The 18,362-nt window shown below is 39.9% G+C and overlaps 2 protein-coding genes across 3 annotated transcripts; one reads left to right on the top strand and one right to left on the bottom strand.

The window, feature by feature from the left end:
• Nucleotides 1–1,545: 1,545 nt before the first annotated feature.
• Nucleotides 1,546–10,487, top strand: cables2a (Cdk5 and Abl enzyme substrate 2a). Its single transcript, XM_035522627.1, has 9 exons — nt 1,546–2,054; nt 3,430–3,522; nt 4,842–4,919; nt 5,520–5,619; nt 6,505–6,673; nt 6,800–6,897; nt 7,277–7,383; nt 7,579–7,783; nt 8,439–10,487. The coding sequence occupies exons 1-9, from the start codon at nt 1,546–1,548 to the stop codon at nt 8,577–8,579; spliced, it is 1,500 nt and encodes a 499-aa protein (XP_035378520.1). The 3' UTR covers nt 8,580–10,487.
• Nucleotides 10,488–10,587: 100 nt separating this feature from the next.
• Nucleotides 10,588–17,218, bottom strand: LOC113581970 (proteasomal ubiquitin receptor ADRM1-like). Of its 2 annotated transcripts, none has more exons than XM_027017470.2 (10): nt 17,114–17,218; nt 15,168–15,377; nt 14,774–14,890; nt 14,533–14,656; nt 14,339–14,416; nt 13,185–13,266; nt 12,007–12,254; nt 11,734–11,891; nt 10,946–11,048; nt 10,588–10,856 (listed from the first exon to the last, which is right to left on the bottom strand). In XM_027017470.2, exons 2-10 carry the CDS (start codon nt 15,375–15,377, stop codon nt 10,753–10,755), a joined length of 1,224 nt encoding a protein of 407 aa, XP_026873271.1. In that variant the 5' UTR covers nt 17,114–17,218; the 3' UTR covers nt 10,588–10,752. The 2 variants fall into 2 exon arrangements, with proteins under 2 accessions (XP_026873271.1, XP_026873272.1); XM_027017471.2 differs by having other exon boundaries at nt 17,141–17,202.
• Between the last annotated feature and the right edge of the window lie 1,144 nt (nt 17,219–18,362).

The following is an 18,362-nucleotide window of genomic DNA, read 5'->3' on the forward strand; positions in this document are numbered from 1 at the left end:
ATATGTTGGTTATTTGTTAATCATTCTGGGTTCCAACACTGTGAGCATCAGAATTACTGGATTCATTGGGTGACATGAACAGACACTGAGAGAGCTATCTTCTCACAAAGAACTAGAAGCTATAATGAAAAATGTGTCACTGGGTCCTTATGTTGCTTACAATTGAAGTGTATCAAGAATAATAGCAACATTTTGCCAAATTGTGTAACAAATCCAATATCTAATGCAAGGATATGATCATATCTTAAACATTAGCACATTTCCAGACATGAAGATGATAAAACATCACGTAAAAAAAGGTTTGAACAATAAAACTGAAAAAAAAAAGCTTTTTGGACCTATTTTGGACACATAAGTAGTACATAGAAACTTTACATGCCATTTCTAAATCTCTGACCTCAAATCTCTCAGATTGACACAAACATGTATAATCCACTGTACACCTTCACATACACTGTACATCAGATGATAACTGTACATCTTCCTTTGAATTTCAGTATGTACTGCCACAGCATTTCATTCATCATGTTTTGCTAATGCACATCTGAGAGTGTCCAAACAATATGTCAATATGAGCATAAAGATAAATGTTAAATCCACTGTCACACAGGTTCGCGCTTCCAAAGAAAAGTGTGAGGAACAGGGCAAAATACTCTGTGTGTAGATATAGTTGAAACACAGTTATGTAATCCAGTCAGGTATCCTATTGTCCCAAATCAACTAATCATTCCATCTAGCTATCTATTGTCTGTCTATTTTTGGCAGTCTTTCCTTTTAAGAGCTAAAATGTTAGTTTATCTACCACATTGAGACTATTAAATAAACATTTCATATCACATTTAGAAAACTGGTTCTTTATTAAGGCACAAAAAAAAGTTATTTCCTGTTTTTCTAATTGCATAATGTTTTTGTACCACAAAGATATGTGATTACTGGTTACAAATGGAAACATATATACTGAGAACTCAGTATTACCCAGTGATGATAACTAGACCCTCTCCTTGATTAAAATGTGATGATTGTGCTAGGCAACTACTTTTTATTAAAAATACTTAAAAATAAAAAAATGAATAAAGCTGCACTTCTTTATTTCAGTCTTCAAAGATTTGTCACACTAACAAAAACAACTGCGGCCGGCTCACCTGACGAAGCCTTAGAGCGAAAGCTTGTTAATCAGTTTTGACCTTGCAAGTTGTTTTTGTAATGTGAAAAAATAAATATTTGAAGACTGCAATCTATGCGTGCTGGCTTTCTCGTTTTTACTATATTTATTCATTAAACATGCCTCATATCTCAAAAAAGATTTTTTTTAAATTTCATCTCGGAATATGTCTTATTTGTTGTTGTTTTGTGTGAGATAAAATTACCCTATACTATTGTAGCATGTTTAGAGACAATGTCTCGCAGCCAATCCATTTTGGCGAATGTTAATTCATATTCACATTTTACAGAGCCGGACCAATAACCTGCCAGTAGGCGTTGCAATGTTCCTACTTTGTAAATCATCGTTTGTGTAGGCGTGAACCGTAACCAGATCACGCTAGAATGGCGGCCGCCGCTTGCGGTCCGCAGGACGGCAGCAGTAATAACACAACCAAGGCGCATAAAGAACATCCACGGAAAAGTAGGGATTCACGTCGGAGAAAGGCAGCACTGTTGTTTTTGAACAATATCTCTTTAGACGGACGGCCGGTGTACGCTCTCAGCAATGGAATCCCTGGCCTCAGAGAAACCGGGCACCAGTGTCCTGAGGTTGGACCTCCGGTGGTTGGCAGCTACAGAGCCTTCACCCAACTGTCCCCTTCCTTCATCGGTGGGACTATTCCTTCACTGGGGACTGGTACCTGCCCACTGGCCCCGGTACCCACCGGATTAGCGGGGCACGGTCAAGGGTCGAATGAAGTGCTCTCGGAGGGGGGAAGAATGGATCCTTTGTCGTGCCAAGGATTTTCCCTCTCTCCGACCTCTGGACCCCAGAGTCCTAATTTAATCCCCAGTAAACCGGTCGTCGTGTGCTCTGGTTGTAACGCCGCGCCACTGGATCTCCGTCAAAGGTACATTTTGCTCGCAAACGTCGCGTCGGTATGTCGGTTAACACACTTCACACAGGCGGATTTATAACGGAGCCTTTTCGTGGCAGAAATTGAGTGAGTAAGGTTTCATGTCGACATGACATGTTCTGTGTGCGTGGCGAAATGAGTCTGCTCACAGCAGTGTGACACATACATGAACATTTTCGCTGAGGTTAATACTTAATGTTTCAGACTTCCTGACAGATTAGGTATTCTTAGGTGCAAGTGAGCTGTTCGTCAGATGGACTAGTTGTCTGAAGGTTTCAGGTGTAATTTCTAATTTATCCACTGAGTCTGTACTAACTTTAGATAAACGTAGTACATGTACACTGTTGTCATTTTAGTAAATGTGGGCTGCGTTTAACAGTGTAATTCTCGACTTCCGGGTTTATGGGTTTCGTTTTCATTTTTGGAGGATTACAGCGTATTGTTTTTACTAAAAGGGGTTTTTCTGCGTTAAAACATTTATTTTAAAATGTAACAAACTATATAACAGGCTAACGCCACAATGCAACTGGATGTGTTCTGACAGTAGGGAAGACCTCATGCTAGCACAGCAGTAATGAATTATTAAAAGAGCAGGTGATTTTTAAGAGCCTTGTATCTCACATCCTGGAGAAAGGTCTGGTTGCCAATCAGAGTTGCATAAAACAGTTTAAGTCTGGACTCATCCTCTCTATCTGTACTTCACTGAGATTATCATGTGCTTATGTAAGGTCTAAGAGAAGCTGTTGGTCTAGGTTTGTAATGACAACTAATCTGTGGAAGTGTGCTGACTTTTGATTACTTTTATCTGTTTATGGAATGGGTAACAAAAAAAAAACAACACAAAACCAAAAACTCATCTCGTCCAATGTTTGTATTTTCCCCCATTGACTCAGTCTGTGACATGGCTGTAGCTTGATGGTGCCCTTAGTCTCTGGCTTAGTTTTCCTATCATAAAGATAACTTCCACTGAGACAGAAAAACACCCCTGTAAATCCCTCTGGACAAGAAAATCTGCTAAATGCTGTAAAAGTAACTAACTGACAGGGCCAGAGTCTGACACAGACTAGTGATTTCCCTGCTTTTCTGCGCATGTATTCTAAGTGGTAATTAACTTAATGTTATCAGGTATGTTTGAACAAGGAAAACAGAATTCTTTCAGAACTGGAAATGAATCCCCTTAGATTATTGTCATGCTGGTCGAGGAAAAACATCCCAAGTCAGCATATACATTTTTAGATTATTTTAGAATACATAGTTGTTCTGTGAGAAACTAGGTGGCACCTTTTAATTTTAAGATCAAGAATTTTAAGTAACATTATATTCCACCCATTTGTTCACTGTATGCTGTACCCTTGCTGTTTCGTTGTAGAACACCTAACCAGTCAGGGTCTCCGGGACGCAGGGTGTCCAAGAAGGTGCACTTCATCAAGAACATGAGGCAGTATGACACTCGAGGCAGCCGGTGAGTCAGCAAGGCAAGGCAGCAGTTGGCAAGGGGGAAGAACTGGCCCAAAAGGACTGCATGCGTTTGCACATGACATGCACTATTTGAGTGGCTGTCACAAAGGAACCTGTATTGTCATCATCAGTAGACACTTAGAGTTGAGCAATAAATGGCATGTGGGCAACTACAGCACATTGTCAACCACAGAAGGACGTGAGTTAAGGAGTGGTCATAATCACTTCAGTAAGATTACATATAATGCAGCCGTAGCCAGGTTTGTTTGTGGTGACCTTATCTAAAGTGACTCCCAATGCACAGTTCTAAGTCAAATGATGCAGTGCAGGATTAGGCAGACTCTCCATAACCTTCTCTGATGTAATAACTGTGACATAAGTGACTATCTGACTGATAATACACTTGGGCATCTGCTTGTTTGGGGAACTTGAACAGTGAAGTAAGCCAGTTTTGAAATGAGCTCACGTGGCAGTGTCATTTCTCAAAATAGAACCCCACCCATGCAATGAAATGATTCTCAAGTGTGTGTTGATCTCATGCTGACCCACTCCAGTGTTCCCTTTTCTCACAGAGTTTATACTCGTTCTGCCATTCTGCCTCTGTTACCTTTTCAACCTCCTGTCATTTGGTCCCCTTGTGCTCTCTCTTCTCTTACCTTCTATTTGTTATTCTCATATCATTTCCTGGTGTCTTAATATTGTCAGATCCTTTAATCTACACTTTCTATTTTGTTTCTTTATTCTTTAAAAGAATTTAAAACGACTAAAGACTGTTTATAACTCCACTGTCACTAAGTAACACGGGGTGCATCGCCAAACGTGGGCTTGCTTTGAGTGTCTCTCATTTCATCAGCCCCATGACATCAGCAGAGTGCGATGTGCGCCCTTCATGTTCATCCAGCTCGGTCTGCCACAAGCTGCTGTCCCACTAGCTCTGCTATTGTTCAAACTCCTTAGCAACGTGAGAGAGAAGCACATATGCCACGCAACGTCTGTAACTAGAAACTTTGACTGCTGAGATTCCGTGCCTGTTGTTTTAACCTGTGCTCATAGCTGTGATCTTAAAGGTGGTCACAATTTGTACAGTTGGTACTGATATTTTATTAGAAAGCTGGGAATTGTTGCTGAATGAGGGTACTTGCATAACACTTACATAACTGCCAGTTCTCCCTCCAAAAGGTTTTGGTTTTGTAATATGAATGTTTTTAGATGGCATTGATGTTAAAGGGATTTAGATATATTATAATACAAGTGTGTGTGTGTTACTTGGTACTGATATTTGTTCTGCATGTACTGTCTGTTCTGCTATGTCTCTGTTTTCAGGATTGTTCTTATCTGTTCCAAGCGGTCTCTCTCTGCTGCTTTCTCTGTCTTGCCCTATGGAGAGAGCTTTCACATCAGGTATTGTGCTCCACAGAACATGTTTTATTACCATGTGATGAAAACGGACACCAAGAATGAACACATCAATATCCCCTGCCAGGCTAGTTTTAATTCTGAAAGTTTTTTAGAGCTTAGGATCTTAGGAAATTCATTTTTGATAGAGGAAATCCCCAACTAGGGAAATCTGCTCTTGTGACATTTTTTAACGGTGTAAATAACACACCAAACATTTATTTAAAATGGATCACTGGCTACATTAAGTTAAAATAACTTAATTTTTTATCACAAGTCATTAATAAGTGTCTTATTGCACCTCTAAATGTAGTGTACCTTCCAAATTATCCACACCAGGTCTCTGTTCAGTTTTTCTAGATCAGTCTGTTTGCAAATAGCAGCTTGAGGCATGTGTTGGTAAACAAGTCTGAGTTTGTCACCTGCAAGACACCAGCCTGAACAGCTGGTGCAGTAACAGGACTTACTCTTACCTCAAGCATCCAGCAACAGTGGCTTATTTAGCAAGCAGCTATATCAGCTTCCAGACAGCAGTGGGCACACACAGTTGGCCACCGTACACGTTTATGAAGTAGAAATGACTGATTAGATGTTCCTGTAACCCAGTGATTCAAAATTGGAGGCCCAGAGACAGAGGCACTCATCAGGGGGCACAGCTGATACAGTTCCTGTACTGGAGGGTGTGGAGTTAGGGGATTTTGGAAAGGTAAGAGGGGAGTTGTTGATGGATAATGTGTCTTATTTATGCCTCCAGTGTTCTATGTTTCCAGTAAACCCAAGCCTGTATCACGAAGCACATTAAACATAGCCGGGGTTGACTAAGTCACAACTTCAAAAAACCCATCAAATGTAACCGTGGTGAGGGTTGACGACTTTGTCAACTTTCTGTTAACCCAGATAAGAAGGATAATGGTCTGGGGCTATTTGTCAGGGTTGGCCTCTTTGGGCTGTGCCTCTTAGTTCCAGGCAACCATAATATTAGAAAGACATATTAGACAATTACATGCTTTCAACTTTCTGGCAACAGTTATGGGAAGGCCCTTTCCTGTTTAAGCATGACTGTGCTCCTCTGCGGTGAGGTCAATAAAAACAGTTTAATAAGTTTGTTGTTAATTCCAGTGACCTCAATCCTACTGAATACCTTTGGGATGAATTGGAACATCGATTGTGAGTCAGGAGTTGTTGTCCAACATCAGTGCCTGAAATCATAAATGCTCTTTTAACAGCATGGGCACAAACTCTCACAATCCCACCTCAAAAACCTATTGAAAGCCCTCCCAGAAGAGTGGTGAGTGTTATAGCCATAAAGGGATAGAGGTGGACACTCTAAATGAAAGCCTGTAGCTTTCAAATGGGATGTCCAACAAGCTCCTATAGGTGTGGTGATCACATGTGTGTACACTTATGGCCATATTGTATAGCTCTCTACGCAGTAATCCTGCTTCGTGATACAGACCCTTGGTTTCTGTTGTTTATTAATATGACACATGTGTTTTGAGAGAGTGGTTATTGATGGTATGCTGTTTTTCCTGCCTTCTGACACAAGCTATTGCATTTATACCCATGGTGTGTGCCTGTGCGTCTGCTGCAGACAGTATCCTATGCCAGATTCCTTCAACCTACCAATGCCCTGATCAGGCAAAAGAGCAGCACGCCCCTGGAAGCGAACGCAGTACAGACGCCTGTGGTCCGAAACTGGATGAGTGGCCCAAAGAGTTTCACCACCCCACGTCTTAACAGCAGTGTTGGCCAAGAGGCTGGTGTGTTAATAGTGTTTTGATATGGGGGGTCACAACCGTATCCAAATGAAACCATCCCAATGACTTGGCCCCTCTCTGCACTGCAGTATATCTGATACAGTTTTATTTTATGCCAACTCTTAACAGGGGCGGATGAGTTGTCAGAGTATGACCCCAACCTACTAAGTGACCCGAAGTGGCCTTGTGGAAAACACAAGAGGGTCTTAATCTTTGCATCCTATGTGGTGAGCTTCCTAATCCTGGAGCACTAGTTCCAGCATATTAATTGTGTTTCATAACATATTATGTAAATGTTCCACATTTTCAAGTAATGAGTTAATATGGCCCTCTTGGTTATTTATGTCTTCCAAGTTTTTAGCAAAATGTTAGTTTATGACCTCATCAAAGATCTTAAGATGTGAACTGGAGCTAAAATGCTAGAGGCTGGTCATAATATATTGCAGTGACTCAGACAGTACAATACAGTAATAATTTCACAGATATTGTGTGAAGCTTTGTAAACCTTAATCTTGATGGCAACTGCCTGTATTTTACCCTCCCACAAACCATAAAGGAGAGCATTGTGCTCTTTAAATGTAGTAATAAATATGTCATCTCTTTCAGACCACAGTTATTGAATATGTAAAACCATCTGACCTGAAGAAAGACATGAATGAGATGTTTAAGGAAAAGTTTCCCCACATTAAGTTGACCTTGAGCAAGATTAGAAGGTATAGTTGTTTATTTAAAAATTTTGTCAATATAGATCACCAGATATATCTATTGTGTCCATTGTAAATGTTTGCAGAATAATACAGACTAAATGACATTAAATGACATGAAATTTCTTGTAAATTCAGAGGATTTGCAATGTAAAACTTGGCACATCTCCTTTATCTTGGCTTTAACACGAACCTGTCTCTCAGTTTGAAAAGGGAGATGCGTGCAGTGAGCGAGGACTGTGGCCTACAGCCAGTTACCATAGCGATGGCATATGTGTACTTTGAGAAGCTGGTGCTGCAGGGTCGACTGAATAAGACCAACAGAAAACTTGTGTCTGCAGTCTGTGTACTGTTGGCTGCCAAGATCAGCAGTGATTTGAAGAAGTTGGAAGTCAAGCAACTGATTGATGTAAGTGGTATTTGTCCCAGCTGACAGCAAGACAAGTTAATACTGGCCCCTTCTTATGTCAGTCAGACATAATTCCTGCCAGCTTTATTTACTTGTCTTGCACACTAAACAAAATAAGTTACAACATACTTTTATTTACATGTTCTCTTTTAGCCCATCTGATTAGTTTCCCCGAACCCGTTCGATGGCCCTCAGGTGCAACTGTATTGTAGCAGTGATCTGATCTCACACTGCTATAACTACAATTCTCCTGTAATACCTTGTAATTAACACCTGTGTTTAATAAACGAACAGAATGTAACAGAAGCAAATAATGATGTCATTATACGCATGTAGTGATGGGTATACTATTAATAATTCTGAGCCCTTTGTATCAGTATTGTTACTAGAGACAAGATATACTTGATATACTTGTCTCTTAGTAGGTAAACAAAAAGGAATATTCATTCTAGAGGAGTATTCATTCAGCTACAGTATATCTGTTTTGGCTGTATGTCTATCTGTATTTAGCAGTGTATTTGTTTATTTGTTTTCTATTTGGTCTGTATAGTCATATCCTCCCTTTCTCTTTTGCTCACATTTGCTCCACCCCCATGGCTTCACTCTCCCTTCGTCTGTGACTGTCACTGTGTCATGCCGCTCTGTTCTTGAGCAGAAGCTAGAGGAGCGCTTTCGAATAAGTCGGCGGGAGCTGATTCCTCTGGAGTTCCCCGCGCTGGTTGCGTTGGAGATGACCCTTTACCTGCCAGACAGCAAGGTCATGCCCCACTATCGCAGGCTGGTGCAGCAGGTCTAGGAGCACAAAGAAGACCTTCCAGCAGTGCTCCTGAACCCAAGAGGCACTGTCCGACATCAGTGCTCACTACATACCGAGGGGCTTTTAGCTGTGTTCAGCAGTCCTGTTGGTCTAGAGTTCAAAACCACTTTTCGAGCTTCCTTATAACAACTCTCGCAACTCATAAATGTCTTGAAATTGTATTCTTAAAACTGAAATTGTTTTTAATTTGTTGATTAGATTGAAGGTGGTCAAACAATTGTAATAACGTGTTTAATTGTTGACAAATAGTACAGCTCATCAAATTGATCAGAATTCTATTTTTGAATTTTTTTATTTTTTATTTTTTTTTTAAATCCTGATTTTTACATTTTTCCTAATGTACCATTATGTTTATCAACATTGCTCCATATTTATTCATCGGTATATATAGATACAGTTTCTAGCTACAGGCATTATACATGAAGAATGATGTCTGTCTTTTTTAATGAGGGCAGGTGTGGGTGTTCTTTTCAGTTCAGGGCCTTACGGTAGGTTGTCTCTGCCATTCTGAAGTGCTCTATGTTAGAGATGATGTTTACCTGGCACATTATTTGTGCCATCCTGTTCCATGTGCTCCTCTTTCCTGTCACCACTTTCATTCAGCTGACTATAGATTGTAATTTTAGTGCACAAGGAGTCTGAGGAGCAAAATTAGTTTATGTATTTCTATCTCTCAAAATGTTCTGTAGGTTGAGTTTTGAGTGCCAATTCTTCAGGCTAGCCAGCAACAATTTGTCTGATCCAAGACAATTTAATTTGAATCACTGTATTGCACAAAGAAATCTTAAAAGCTGTTTGTGAGAAACTTTCATTATTTATTTCTTGAAGCTGTGAGTATTTGTTGCTAAAATGTTTTGGCTAGGGTACTAGTGCTACTGCACGTACCACTGAATAATAAGGTTGGGTGGTTAGTCAGACCAAATGCTGGATCCAGATTTACTACACTGAGGATTGTCCAGTACCAGTGAAACCAGTGACCTTCAGTGAGCCATCACCTGTCTTATGTGTTGTAAAGCGGTGTTTCTATCTTGTTCCTTGTACTGTATGCTGCACATGCATGTTTTTGTTTGGTTTGTTGTCTTTAAACAACCTCTCATTCAGAGTAAAACGCTGTAAATTAACAGCACAATGGTAGCTTAGCTGGCACCACAATACTGTGGATGGTTATGGTGTTGGGTTTCCTTTCATACGCATTCATCTTTGAAACTACAGCCATTGTAGAATATGAACTTACATGAAGTAACCTGTGTCTTATTACTTTGAGATTGCTTTAGTATTTTGAGATTACACAGCCAGCCTGTGGTCCTACACAATTTTTTCCTCAGGGAGTGTGAATGGTTTTGTTAGCACTCTTTGATGTGGTCTTTTATTTGAAAGAAAAGCATTTTCAGTATTAAGTTTAATATTGTTCTATTGTTAGTAAACTCACTTAATAGCTATTTATTTTCAATATAAACCTCAGACTATTCTCACTGTAGTGCAGCATGAAGTGCCTTATTACTTTGATCATTTTGCTGACATGATTTGCACCTTCACATCAGTGTCTAACAGACCGTTCGTTTGACAACAGCTTTAGACACTTCACAGTCCAACATCTTATATTCTATTGGCTGTCTCAGATCTGAGACTGTATAGACACAAGCAAATTTGATAGATGCAGCAGAATGAGAATAAGCAAACTACTTTTATTGTGAGCATATAGCTGTCTTGTGTACGAAACCTCTTTCCCCCCCCCACCCCCAAGAGATTCATTTCTGAAATGGTATGAAGTGATAGCTTAGACTGTGTATAAGCACAAAATGTAACGTATTGTGCAGTATGGACATGAGGTTTTGTAACTTTTCTTTTGCATAGAGATTCTTTTATAAATATATTTTTTTCTGTTGACCTTGTGTGGGTAGAAAGTCATTTCATGCACTGAACAATCATAATTTAGTTGCCTGTTCTCCACCTAATGCAGTATTCAACACATGCACATCAAAGAAAATGTTCTGTGCCATACTTTTGCAGGCATTTTTATTTGGACTAAGATCTGAATATGTATGAACAGAATTACCAGACTGGTTTAGCTATCACAAACATGGTTGCAGAGTTCTAAGTAACAAAAGAAAACCAAGTAAAACACATACACACTTAGGTGAGAGGTGATGAGCTAATCAAGACTCATATCCTCATCATCGTCATCCTTCTTGTCTTTAGGATCTTTCTCTTCCTGTGATTTTTCACCCTCCATAGCCTTGGCAAACGCTTCCACATCTGAAAAACAACAGCAATGTAAAGGTCTGCTTTAAAGTGCATAGATATGGATGTGCATACGGGGTGGGGGGGATATGAAGTTTACTTACCTCCTCTGTTGGCTGCATCCACAGCCTCTGTGGGTAAGCCAAACTGATTCATCAAGGGTCCTAACTGTCCTGACGCTAGAGCGCTGCTGAACAAACTCATAGCCTTTGAAGAAAAAGAAATCAGGTGTTAGCATTGTTCAACTGGTGTATTAGTGGAAACAATAAAATGGTCAATGTCCTATACCTATAACCTCAAAACAGTTCTTATTGTGGGCATACACATCCTAATGTGTATGTAATGATTTGTACTGTCAAATAGTGACAGCAGGCTGCTTTAAAATGACAAGAAATGTCTCAAAAGCTTCAGCACCTGTAGTCATAGCTTGCTTTTCTCAGCCAAAGCACAATTACAAGTCTTTCCTATTAAAACTCTGGTGCTACATTGAAAATGAACCCTACATATAGCCTAGCAACCAGACAAGAATCTGGGGCACTGTCTACATAGTATCACCAGACTTTTTACTTTGTAACTGAAATGAAGTAAACGTAAATGATCTCTGCCCTTATCCTTCACCTGTGGATGTGAAGAATTTATAGACTTGTGTTTCCTATAGCAGATTCTCACCAGTTATTAAGGGTAGTGCTTACCAGCACACCCCTCAGGGATGCCCAGTGTGTGCATGCTTGGGTTTCATCCCAGCTCCCAACACTACTGTACCAGGATTCAGCAAGTTTTGTTAGCTCGGTTGAGGTGGGTTTTGAGGTAGGCGGAGTAAAATGTGAACTGTCTGGGGGTCCCCGAGCAGCTTGTTAGGAAAAAAACTGGTCTAAAGCAATGGGAGGCAGACCTGCTGAAACTGTGGTGAGGAGAGGGTGTTGTGGAGTTCATCTGTGCTTTGCGGGAGGGACTCTCCAGACGGGAGGAAAGGAATCAGTCTCTGTTGCACCTCTGCATTCGCCAGGATTGGAGCCATGATTTCCGGTGTTAAAACACTGGCAAGATCAACTGCTCAAAGAAAAGGAAGTACAAGATGTGTACTCAAAGAAAAGAGGTGTACAGCAAACTAATCTCTCCATTTATTAGTTTACTTTAAATATTAAATATCTGATGTAGCCCTCACCTCCTTGCCCGGTTGCAGGAACATTCATGGTTGCCAAGATACTTTGTAGGTCACTAAGTTGGATAGGCTGAGTGGGGCTGGTAGGCCCAGCAGAGAGGGTGGGTCCAGCAGGGGTGGTGGGTGTGGCAGTGGGCGAGGCTGCTGTAGTGGCAGAGGGGGTAGTGGGTGTGGTTGGTACCTGGGAGGAGCCGAGGCGTGTAGCTGCTGATGTGGAGGAGGGCGTGACAGCTGTGGACTGACTACGAGAGCTTATGGAGAAGAGAAAATAAAAGTTTAAATTTCTGCTTGGAAAGAAATTTGGAAATGTCATCAATTATTATTACATCAATTATTTACCTGAGATATCATGTGAATATAATTCACATAATACATAGGATATTGGATATAGTTTCATCACAAGTGCACAGAAATACAGCAGAGACCAGTTCCTCTGGTTTTCAACTAGCAATCTGCAACGCTTGCTTACATTTGTGTAAAACCAGTCTAAGGATCAACTAAGAAATTGCTTAACACAGATTTAGAAAAAGATTACAAATTCCAAATACTTACACCCTTTTACAAGGGTGAGTGGCCACTTTATTAGGTACACCTATCTAGTATTGAGCAGGACCACTTTCAGAACAGCCAGTTTCTTGCTCCACTGTACAATGCATTATGAGTAAACAATCAATAATAAAACCATCATTGCCGCAAGGTAGGAAGCATCCGTGAGTTCTTTTTTCTTTTCTTTTTTTTAAACTCTACCGCCAGTTTTTTTCAAACTTCAATTGAACATTTTTAGAGATACCCTCCTGCAAACCACTGTTGTAAAGACCCGTTATTTGAGTATTTGTGGCCAATCTGTTAATTTGAATGGGTCGGGCTATTCGCTTCCCATTTGATTAACAAGGTCATTTTACTCCCACAGAACTGCCAATGAGCAGCTCTTCCTGACATACTGGAAACACTATTTCAGACACAAACAATCACAGCTTAGTCAGATCTGAGTTCTACCTTAAAAAACAAAGAAAAACAAAACAAAAAACAAACAAAAAAAAAGATCCAAATGCCTTTTATAGAGTTTTTGCTTTGTGATTCTCTTTTTGGCGGAGCAGGCTATGTGGGCGTACCAAAAAGAGCTGCTACTGAGGAGATTACTTAGATTCACAAAATATCCACATCTCATTAGTCATTTATACCTGGAGGATGAGCTGCTGGTTGCTGGAACACCACTTCCCAGCAGGCTGGCCAGCCCTGGTCCAGCTAGAGCCCCAAGACCCCCTGTAGAGGACACAGAGAAAGACAAATGTAAACCCCAGAAAAAAAACAAAAAACAAATAGAGAGGTTTATTTGCCATGATGGAAGTTGGTGTGCACACCAAGGAAATACTTCCTGACTTTAATTCCTGTTAAGATTCATGTACAAGAAATACTCATGCACTGTATTGCCAAAGGTATGTGGACACCTGACAATCACATCTATGAGCTTCCAGTATCAAGATGGAACAAGAAAGGGCCATCCCCAAACTATTACCACAAAGTTCGGAGCATAAAATTGTGTAACTGTGTAAATGCTGCAGCATTAACATTACCCTTCACTGGAAATAAGACGCCTAGCCCAAGCCTTGAATAAAAGCCCCAGACCATTATCCCTAATCCACCAAAATGTGTTGTTGGCTTTATGTTTCCTGGTATCTGCCAAAACCAGATCCATCATCAGTCCAGAAAACAGGTTTCAGTGTTCCAAAGTCCAGTGGCCGCATGCTTAACATCACTCCAGCAAACGCGTGCCATTGTACCTAGTGAACTTAGGCTTGTGGATAGTTGCTTGGCCAAAGAAACCCAATTCATTAATCTACAAACGCACAGTTCTTGTACTGATGTTACTTCCAGAGGCAGTTTTGAACTTTGCAGTGAGTGAAGTAAAAAGATATAGGTGATTATGTGATGCACACTTTAGCATTCAGTGACCTCACTATGTGCATTTGCTTGATCTGCAACTTTATGCCTGAGCTATTGTTGCTCCTAGATGCTTCCATTTTACAATAAGAGCACTCATAATTGACCAACATAGATCTAGCAAAACAGAAATTTTCATTGACTTGTGGAAAGGTGGCATTGGATGACAGTGTCACATTGAAAGTCACTGAGCTCCTCAAGTACGACCTATTCTACTGCCCATGTTTGTCTACAGAGAGAGCATTGCTAATGTGCTTGAATTTATACATCTGTTAACAATGGGTGTGTCAGAACTTAATAATTAGGAAAGGTGTCTACATTCTTAAGGCTTGTCCAAGTCTATATAGTCTTCTGTGAACAGGTGGACATATGTATAATAAAGGCAATTGCTCACCAAGTCCAGCTGGTCCAATAAGCTGCAACAGTTGATTATGACTCATATTACCCAGAAGACTCTGCAGGCCACCCTCACCTATTGGGAAGCAAACAAGGTTTAACTCACCCATTACAGATAGTGACTACACAGACAGTACACATAGAGCTGTGTAAAGATTTCATAAGTTTGTGTGATTGATTCTGAATGAATACCTCCAAGAGCAGAAAGCTCATGACTGCTGCCACTTCCACCCCCAAGGGCACCAGGCATGGGGGGATTGTTCAGGTACTCATTCACTTTCCTGCAGTACTCTTCATCTTTATCCGTTTTAGGTTCCTACATAAATATATGTGGGGGTGGGGAGGGGTCACAATCTTGCCTTTATTCATTTTTGACCACCTCATAAAAGTCAAGACTAAAACCAAAGCAGCTCTAAAGGCATGGAGTACAAACCTGCATCCAAAAAAAGAGCCTCTTGGAACCCGCCTTAAATTTGAGCACATACACACGACCTGTTGTACACTGATGAACCCTCTTGAACTCGCAGTCATCCGGGAAAATAATCAAGTCCTTTAAATTAAACAAACAAACGTTCTTGTACTTATTAAGACAAAAACAATCAAAGTGCACAACTGGAGCTTTATAGGCTTACATTTTGGAATAAGTCAGTAAGACCAATGAAAATACTAGTATAAGGAATATATATTCTGTCTAGGCACACATCCTGTCAAAATGGCTAGTGAAGACAAGATATAGCTATTATCTCTGTAAATAGATAGCCACTGGATAGACACCAGATAGTAACTGCTGTCCAGTGTTGCAGCATACTACAGAGCTTTATACTAACATCATCCACATTTCCAGTTGTCCTGTCCTTCCAGCAGAAGTGTATGAGAGAGTCATCAGTCTGCTGAATGTAGACTTGACCTTTACGTTTGTCAGGGGTCACAGTGCTTCCTTTCAGGGTCATCTTCCCCGCACGGAATTCCACTAGGTATTTGCTTGACGAACCACGTGACCCAGACACCAAGCTTGGAAATAAGGCCCCAGAAGACATCTGCGGAAAGATGGTAGAAAGATTACTCAATGGCCATTTTTAAAATGTGAGTAAGAAGTGAAAGAATGAGATAAACTAAGCAAACTGAACCGTTAAAAAATAAAAACACCAATAAAACAACTGATGTTCAGAGCCAGTAGGCAGAACTTAGCACTGAACTTCAGTTTTAAAACAAAATCCATTAAGAGCTAGTTTTTCTGCAAATATTCTTTTAATCACACTACCACACCCAACAAAAAAGATAACCTAATCAGTAAAACTAGTGTGTTCTGAGCTAGGGCTAAACACCTCAACAGCCTTAGATGAGCATGCACAGGTGACAGTAAGGGTATACTTCAGTCCTTTAAGGCCACCAGCACAGCGGTTTCCCCAATTGATTAAGTAATTACCAAACTGTCACATATTTGGTGTCATAGAGGGAAGGACCAGTAACGTGGTCCTCCAGGACCTTACATTTACACCAAAAGATCTAGAAAACTCTTCATTTCCAGTTACTAGACTCAATTATCCTAAAATCTCAGTTTTCAGTATTATATTTTCCTTGCACTAACATTGCTGGTCTAACCCAGCCATTAATTATCAAGCTCTACATATGTAGAGACTGTTGGAGGGTACTGTATCCTGATGGCCATGAAAACTACTGCCCTAGCACATATGGGAATATTTCAGAGAGCTGGATTTCTCACTTTACTCGCTATCTCCATCTATGTAACCTACGCCAGTTTCTAAGGCTGTCCAATCGTAGAAGAGGTAACGATCAATCTTATTAGACAATCTTTACTGCAGACAAGAGTTATATGGCTGGCTAACAAAGAGCTTTGTGAAATATCGACCAGGCTTCTCAAAACTCTACCAACACAAAGATAATCGTTAGGTAAGATAAATATTAAAGTATTAGGTTAGATAGGTTAATACTGCCATTCTTTTAGGAATCAGGCCCCATATCAGTTATCCCAGCTCTTCGTGAGAACCCCAGGTTTTAAATAGATATAACTTTCGACTATAACAAATAACATTTCTAGGTTTGCTAACTAGCTAGGTATATATGTCTTTTAAAGACTCGTTTCTATGGAAACCATGGGACGATACACGTGTCCTAAAATTAATTCGTTAAGAATATAGAACGCTCGTTGTACAGTTAAGACAGCTATCTTAGCTAACGCTAGCTAACAAACCTCGTCGAAGTGCCTTCTTTAGCTAGCTAGGTTAGTCACTGTTAAAACACGCAAACATTCAATATTTAATATTAGTATATTAGTCACTGTTAAAACACGCAAACATTCAACATTTTATGGGGTAATCAGGATAACCCACTAAACGTCCGCAGTTCGCTAGCTAGCATAAGTGCAGTAACATTAACTGGCGTAGCTGGCTTTTCAATCAGATAAGATAACGCGAATGTGCTACCCTAGTTAGGCTGCTAAAATCACTAGCGTTAGCTAACCAGCCTTGATGAGAAATATAACACGTTGTACGATAACATAACCGTATATTTTCTATCTTAGAAAGCGTACTACCTATTAAACCACCCAGCTAGCCGATACGTTTAGGTGAGTAGCAAGCTGGGAAAAGGCTAACCAGTTGTCCTAGCTAGCTAGGATAACGTCTCTGGCACAAGAGTACTCTTAAAACTGTTAATTTCCAAAAACCATATTTACTTTCATGGCATTACAAACACACATAGCAGGCGAAATGATGATGTATTAAATCTAAACAGATTATAGATAAGAACTTACATTTATTTAGCTAGATTCAAAATCTACCTCAAAAAATGCAGAATCGAGGAACGACAAACCGCACAAACACTAAAGAGGCGTTACTTTTATTCGATAGGCTTAGTCGCCTTTCTCTCATTGCTGTGGTTGGCTACTACACATGTCAATCAAAAGACATACAAGGGTGGTTGTCCAAACTTGCACTGTCACGATGTGAGAATTAATAATGGTGGAAGTTGTTAAAGCAAAAATATACAGTGATATTCGTTTTTTTATGTTTTATTGTACTAGCCATCTTATATATGATGTTGAATGAACAGATTTACACTTGAGTTGAACAGCATAAGGGTATTATGACTGACAATTTACATAATCTATACAAAAATAGTAAAAAGTTTAAGTGCAACTATATAAAACCAACATAGCCTATATGGCCTGTCCTAGTACTGTCTGTGATGCAGTGTGTTTCAGATATTAACGACCAATTCCATACCTAATATTCTCACTCTCATGCACACACCATATCTACAATGTCTGCTTTAAATAGCTGCACTTTGCGGAACCTGGCACACGTTCCCCGACATTTACTTGTATCACAGCCAGTAGATACAAATAAAGTTGACACTTTCTGAATTTTATATTATTTCAGTTGCTTTATGACTGTTTTCCTCAGATTGGCCATTTTTGGATTAAAAAAGCTAAGTCATTTCTTTCCAGAGTTATCACAACTCTGTTACTTAAAGTATATGACACTACAATATTAAGTGATGCAATATGAACATACTGTCTACTTCCTTCAGATTAAGTTGATTATGGGATGACTTGAAATAAACTATTGCAACAAGAAACACATTGCTATAACACTCACATATTACTTGTTCTACATGCTTTTCCTCCTATTTCAGATCTGATAACCATGTTACTGTTCTAGTCACATACAGTTGCCCACAGCGGCCCACACATTAGCCAAACTTCAGGGTAAAAAATTAAGCACAGAAGGTGCAGCGCAAAAAGAGCCAAACAAACGTTTCAAAAGCTAAAGCAAATAGTCCAGTGTGGTTCAGTCTTCACCGCAAAGGGACAGTGGGTTTAAACCCGAGAGCAATAAATTGACATCAACCAGGACTTTAATTACACAGTGTGATGTTAGTTAGGCAGCTCTAAATTACTAGCCCTTTGTAGACAAGTTTGGACTCCAGTGGAATAGACCAACATGCTTTCCCCAGTTGCATAAGGCAAACAAAAGTATTTTAAATGAGAAAACATTCAT

This window comes from Electrophorus electricus, chromosome 24 (genome assembly GCF_013358815.1).
Source record: "Electrophorus electricus isolate fEleEle1 chromosome 24, fEleEle1.pri, whole genome shotgun sequence".
Lineage (NCBI taxonomy): Eukaryota > Metazoa > Chordata > Actinopteri > Gymnotiformes > Gymnotidae > Electrophorus > Electrophorus electricus.

Coding starts and splice junctions, on each gene's coding strand:
- cables2a (XM_035522627.1), top strand. CDS start 1,546: ATGGCGGCCGCCGCTTGCGGTCCGCAGGACGGCAGCAGTAATAACACA. Junction 6,674..6,799: donor CAGTGTTGGCCAAGAGGCTG/GTGTGTTAATAG, acceptor AACTCTTAACAG/GGGCGGATGAGTTGTCAGAG. Junction 7,784..8,438: donor AAGTCAAGCAACTGATTGAT/GTAAGTGGTATT, acceptor GTTCTTGAGCAG/AAGCTAGAGGAGCGCTTTCG.
- LOC113581970 (XM_027017470.2), bottom strand. CDS start 15,377: ATGTCTTCTGGGGCCTTATTTCCAAGCTTGGTGTCTGGGTCACGTGGT. Junction 13,267..14,338: donor TATTGGACCAGCTGGACTTG/GTGAGCAATTGC, acceptor TGTCCTCTACAG/GGGGTCTTGGGGCTCTAGCT. Junction 11,049..11,733: donor CCTCACCACAGTTTCAGCAG/GTCTGCCTCCCA, acceptor TTTTCTTCAAAG/GCTATGAGTTTGTTCAGCAG.